The sequence below is a fragment of the Diabrotica virgifera genome, chromosome 5 (genome assembly GCF_917563875.1).
Source record: "Diabrotica virgifera virgifera chromosome 5, PGI_DIABVI_V3a".
Lineage (NCBI taxonomy): Eukaryota > Metazoa > Arthropoda > Insecta > Coleoptera > Chrysomelidae > Diabrotica > Diabrotica virgifera.
In genome coordinates, this window is record NC_065447.1 from 249,553,082 (window position 1) to 249,559,737 (window position 6,656).

Below are 6,656 nucleotides of genomic sequence, written 5' to 3' on the forward strand. Positions count from 1 at the left end.
TTACATGGCGCATCTTCAAAGAGCTCTAGCTCCCTTAGGAAGCATTTTCGGACTAGGTGAATTGGGTTAAATTGTCTTAAAATTATCTGAGGAATCTCCTGTCTTCGTTTGTCGGTAGAGTTTCTGGACACCCTGTATAATTATCTAGTTTTTTGTAAGAAAATTTTCGTCTTTTATCGATATTCTTTCCATTATTATCATAAATAGCTGGATTTTTGCTCTATACCATTTTGTTTATACCATATTATCTTGTTGTTAATTTGTTTCTGGACACCCTGTATATGTTTATGTAACAATAAAACACTGAAAACGTTCTTGTTTTCTATACTTCCACAAAATTTATTATAACTATGTGACTACAGCTGTTTCGGCAGAGTGCCTTTCTCAAGTAATTTAGTTTACTATGTGTTTGCCTTTTTAAAGTCTTTAACTGAAGAGGTTGAGGAGTGGGGAGCTGTTTATCTCGAGTTGGACATTCAGAATTACATACCTATATCTGTATTTTTCAATTTATTAATTTCCATAGATTCTAATAAAGATAGCTTAACTCCCTAATTTTGAATATACAGAATTTGAAACTGTTCATTAAAAGAATGATTATGATCTAGAAGGTGAAGAGCGTATGTAGAAGTGTGTGTTTTTCTATTGTTAAAAACCCTCTTGTGTTCTGCTATCCGTTTGTTAAAGGTTCTGCCAGTTTGGCCGATATAAGTTTTCGGACAGTCACCACAAGTTAGTTTGTAAACACCACTCTGTAATTGATTTCTCTTTCGGCTCTTATTGTTCTTAATATATTTGCTTAAGTTGTTGTTAGTTCTGAAAGCTGGTGTTATTCCTTTCTTTTTTATGTATCTGGCTATTTTTGTTGTTATCTTGCCAGTATATGTGATAGGGCAGAAGGTACTGAGTTCTTTCTGTGGTGGTGGATAGACTAATTTCAGAGCTTTCTTATGGAGTTTTTGGTTTAAAATTTTGTCAATTGTTTGTTCGTTATAGCCGTTGTTTACTGCTATTTGCTTAATGATGTTTAGTTCTGTCTCGAAGTTATTTTTTGACATGGGAATTTCTGTCAGTCTACATCGGTCAAACTGGCAGAGCCTTTGACAAACGAATAGCAGAACACAAAAGGGATTTCAACAATAGAAAAACAGACACTTCTACATACGCACTTCACCTTCTGGATCATAATCATTCTTTTAATGAAGAGTTTCAAATTCTGAATATACAGATAAAACTCTAAAAAAAAACCGATAAAATTCTGAATGACCAACTCGAGACAAACAGCTCCCCACTCCTCAACCTCTTTAGTTAAAGACTTTAAAATAAAAAGGCAAACATATAGTAAACTGAATCACTTGAGAAAGGCACTCTGCCGAAACAGCTGTAGTCACATAGTTATAATTAATTTTGTGGAAGTATAGAAAACAAACGTTTTCAGTGTTTTATTGTTAGATAAAATGAACTTCCATCAAGTAACGGTCGAATTCATCAATTATATATGTTTATAAAAATTACATTTTCAACTGCTGTTTCGATTTCCACTCAGCAAATAATCTTAAAAACAGTTTATTTAAACAATAATGAGGTATGTTTTTTCAAACTTGACGGGTGACTTATTCTGGCCTCGATCTTGTAGGCAAATAACCATGCTTTCACTTAAAAATTCTCTCCATTGCTTCGTCGACTTCATCTTTGAAAGATCTTCGAGATCTGCCTCTCTTCGTTCTTCCTGTCGGAGTCCGCTCTGTTATTTTGTTTATCCAACGTTTTTGTCTGATCTTCTGACATTTGTCCGTACCAGATTAATCTCTTATGTTCTATGTAGTCTATTATATCTAAGTCCATTCCCATTATTTTCTTAATATGTTATGTTATTTCTTCTATCTCTTCTTGTTACTCTGCAACTTCTCCCTAGGAACTCCATCTCTGTTGCTCTTATTTTGTTTTTAGTTTTCTTATTAATTATCCAATTTTCACACCCTTAAGTCAGGATAGTTATTGTCATATCATTATTATTTTTGTTTTTATACTTATTTTAGGTTTTTTAAGAATGGTTATAATAGCTTCTTCAGTTGTTCCTTTGTTTAATATTATGAAACCTAAATACTTGTACTTGTATGTTCCTTTGATTTGATAACCCGACTATCTTCAGCTATTTTATTTCTGTATTCTCCGTTGTTAGGTAATCAGTTTTCTTTAGGTTTATTTCCATTCCATTCTTTGTATCCATGAATTTTTGTAAAAGACTATGTTTTCAATTTAATAGCACATAAAACCACACCAAAAAATGTTACTCTACATCCTACCAGATTGAAAACAATGGGAATCTTCTCTGGTAACACTTCCGAGGCTTCTACAATTTTCAAGCCATAACGGATGCTGAGACTAAGGAAGATGAGGTAATTTTACAACTTATAATTCACGTCCCATCTGCTCAGCGCGGTAAAGTTCCAACGAGAATGGTTCCCTTCGTACTCCAATCAGAATAAACATGTAAATCAAAAATGAATAACGATTTTCAATTTCGTTGCAACACGAAACTACAGCCGCTTCATCAGGGGCGTAACAGAGGGCCCCGCAGCATGAAGCTTGCGGGGGGCCCCAATCGCTTAAGGGCCCCATCTTGTCATCTGATATTATGTAAAAATCTGTTATTGTTATATTATTTTTACGTCTGTTTAAATTTAAAAACATAAAAATTTCTAACTAGACGTATTTGCCAAGTGAATCATCTCATAATATCTAGAAACTTAATCCCTTCCGGCCTACCGAAATTTTATGGCAGCGACAATAAACTATGTAATGCTTTGTACGTGACTATTGAAAGATATTAGAATTGCAATTTGCCGAATTTAAGAACAATATTTTTAAATCTAAAAATGGGTTTTCTTTCTCTCTGTTCTTTACCTACTTTTAGTGTTTCGATACAATATTATCGCCAGTAATTTCATATTGGTTGTTTACATTGAATGTTATTTATGTTTGTGTTGTTTTACGGTTATAGTTGCATCAGTTTGGTACGCACGTACGCATTTATTTAACAATTATTGACGACTTTTCTTGTGTAATCGTTGGACAATCTCTCAACAGATGAACGGTAAGATAAGGAAATTATAACACTTACGCTTTAGGGCAGTCAATGTAGAAAAACTTGCATTGTTTCGGTTTCGGAAAAAATCAAACAAGCTTATATTTTTCTAAAATATTTTTTGTTAGTTTATATATCTTATCTTAAAGTGAAAAGTTCTACTCACAGATGCCTCTAATTGTTTATTAATTCTTTAAACAATAAAATTGTTTTATATTACATAATTTTAAAAGATATCGGTGAATTCATCATTTTACTTTGTTCAAAAATGTTTCTATTTGCTTTTTGACTATGCTGAATTCGAATATGTCATTAAATCAGGGCCATAAGTACGATGTTGGGGACCCGGGGCAAACGTGATCTGGGGGCCCCCTACCGGGGGGTCTGGGGTTAATCACCCAGCAGAAGGAGTCCGAGAAAATTGATATTTAACCACTTGAAAACGCATTTTAATGTACTCCATGACTGAAGTTTCCTGTACCTACCTACATATTGCTATTTTAGTTGACCAACACAAAAAAAATTTGAAATCACATTATTTTAAGCTAAATATTTACCATCAATATAACATATTTTCTGTTTTCATAAAAAATATACTACATATAATGTTACTTACATTCTTCGGCTATAATGTAGGCTTTTAATCGCGTTATATTGCCTATAGGCAGTATAACGCGATTACAATCGCGGGGCCCCCTTTGCCGGGATCCCCGAGGCACTGCCCCGGTTGCCCCAATGGTAGTTACGGCCCTGTCAGACATTACAATTTGAAAATTCAAAATAATTTTTTTTGAGCACTTATACAGTATGTCTGCGTGGCTTCGAACCATATGGGAAACACGTTTATTATCAATTTTACGAAAAAAGTTATTCTTCATGAAATGCTCTGAATGGTCTTAAATCTGAGATACAAAATAAGCCAGATAAACCATCAGATATCAAAGCTTATCAATTTTATACGAGGTAAGTCAAAAAATAGGAATTTAATTCAAGGATAAAATACTTTTATATTTAACAATATACGATTTTAATTTTAATATGTAATTACATCCTTGTAAATAAAAAATTAATTTTTCCAAATATTTCTCAAATTACCGATAACCAACATCATTTTATTACAATTATAATAACTATTTTGTTATTAATTTTTTATTTTTACGAAAATTTTTTTTATAAAATTCTTATCAGATTCTTTATAAAAAGCTCTGCATTATCTCAAAACGAAGATTCAATCGTAATATATCACATTTTACCAACTTTATACGAGGTATGTCGAAAAATATGAATTTCCCTCTGGAGTTAAGTACCTTTATAGTTCACAATATTTCAACTGGAATGATATAATTGCATATTTAAACATAGTTTTTAATTGCGAACAACTTTTTATAATAAAATTTTTCAATATTGTAAAATATAAAGGTGGTATAGGTACTATTGAGCGAAATTAATATTTTTTGATATACCTAGTATAAAATAAATAAAATTTTAAACAATTTTAAAACTAATTGGTTCCCACCAAAGCCATAAATTTCACAAAAAAAAATAAAAATGAAATTAAAAAATTAAAAAAAATTCTACGCATTACTACAATCTTCTTCGAGGCACTTACAAGTGGAAAGTTTTGTTGCAAAATTTTTCATTAAGTTATCACGGAAAATGATAAAAAGTTGGATTTTTTCTAACGGCGCGACTGCTCCCGGGTTGAAAGGGACCCCATTTCAAATTCTGCGGGGTGGGGGCCGACGGAGTTTGTTACGCCACTGCGCTTCATTATTCCAGTTTAAGCAGAGAGTGAAGCAAGCACCTCTACCGGTTTCGAAACTTATAAGTCTCTCATCAGGAAGCACATATGCTGCTCTCTCTGATCCAACCAAAACAAACCCCGGCGTGCAGTCACGGATTGAAACAAGCCTCGGAAGTGTAACCAGAGGCAACTGCAAAAGACTAAGTTTTCAATCTAATAGCACATAAAACAACACAAAAAATGTTACTCTACATCCTACCAGATTGAAAACAATGGGAACCTTCTCTGCTTCGGAACTTTCGCAATAGGAACTTCCGAAAACTTCTTCTCTGGTCCGGAACTTTCGGAAACCAATAGGAACCTTCGCTATTAGTTTGAAAACTTAACCTTTTTGCTAGCAGTTGCCGCTAGGGCATCCTTGCCATTTCGTTCGTTGCAATCCGTGACTGCACGCCGGGGTTTGTCCTAGTTGGGCCAGAGAGAGCAGCATATGTACCTCCTGATAAGAGACTAATAAGTTTCGAAACCGGTAGAGGTGCTTGCTGCACCCTCTGATTGAACCGTAATAAAGATGCGGCTCTAGTTTCGTGTTGCAACGAAATTAAAAATGGTTATCCATTTTTAACTGAATTTTTGTCTTGGGCGATCCCTATTTGGTCGTCAGCAAAACTTAGGGTATACAGTTATTCGTTTCTTACTGCTTTATCCTTTCCTTCGCATTTTCTTTTCTATGCATGTCGTCTTAAATGCACTGCATATTCTATTGAGGTTTATAAATGTTAATATTAAATATTCTATAAATATTATATTATAAATTCTGATGCGGTTTATCAACAAAACAAAAGACGAAAAAATGTTAAGTCAAATATTTGATATTTTGCATATAGCAAAAATAAGTCTCCGCTGCCTAGACTAATGGAAGTCCGCACCCGAACTAAGAGAAAGTAGTTTTGCCGTCAGTAGTTCTGTCAATGGGTTGCGGTGCTGTTGTAGACCAGTTCCTGTAATTAAACAATTTGCATATAATATCCAACACCATGCTAAGAATTCATCTAAAACTAGCGATTTTTTGCTCGTTCCTTCTGGTTTCACTGAGTTACGATCCATCGGACGACAACTTGAAGAATGTACTTCTGCCGAAAGGCACCTTCGAGGCGTTTTACTTGAAAGACGAAGAAACTGGGTCATCTCGAGCTGCCCATTCACACGGATCTTTCTACAAGCATCGCAATCCAGCACTGGTGGACGCTAAGAACGCTGCAGCATATGGGTTCCGGTTTGATGGCAAAAGAAGATTTAACTACGAGTAATAATGTATTTTACATAATTATATAAAATGTTCTTTTGTAGGATTAAATAAAAAATACGTAGAATTGTAAAAATCTATTGAGAATAATTTAAATGTTTTTTTTTTCACAAATATTTGTCAATCACATAATTTTAAATAAAGTCAGTGAAGTTATAATATTTTTGTTTTGTTCGTTTTAACTCCCCATTTTCAGATATCTTTTTACTATTTATAGTGACGTAGTGAAGAAAAACATGAGCATATCATTTGGAAAATTGGGGCCTAGAACATAAAGAGAATAAACGGTAAAGAAATAGAACTAGTAGAGGAGTTTAAGGCAGGAGAATTAAGTCTACTAGCAATATCAGAGACCCTGAAAAAAGGACAAGGAATAGTAATAAAAAAATATGAAAAAAATATTTTTAAGAAACGCTTTTCTAAAAAAATATGAAAAAAATATTTTTAAGAAACGCTTTTCTTTAGTTACGAGTGACTAAAATTAAACATATTATAAAAAATCAACTAAAAACCAAAAA

At 33.3% G+C, this 6,656-nt stretch overlaps 1 protein-coding gene across 1 annotated transcript; it reads left to right on the top strand.

Annotated features, from left to right (window-relative positions):
- Window positions 1–5,803: 5,803 nt before the first annotated feature.
- On the top strand, window positions 5,804–6,297 carry LOC126884802 (uncharacterized). The gene has a single exon (XM_050651042.1). It carries the CDS (start codon window positions 5,870–5,872, stop codon window positions 6,140–6,142), a length of 273 nt encoding a protein of 90 aa, XP_050506999.1. The 5' UTR covers window positions 5,804–5,869; the 3' UTR covers window positions 6,143–6,297.
- The last annotated feature ends 359 nt before the right edge of the window (window positions 6,298–6,656 follow it).

Excerpts from the sequence above, each read along its gene's own strand:
- LOC126884802 (XM_050651042.1), top strand. The coding sequence starts at position 5,870 with ATGCTAAGAATTCATCTAAAACTAGCGATTTTTTGCTCGTTCCTTCTG.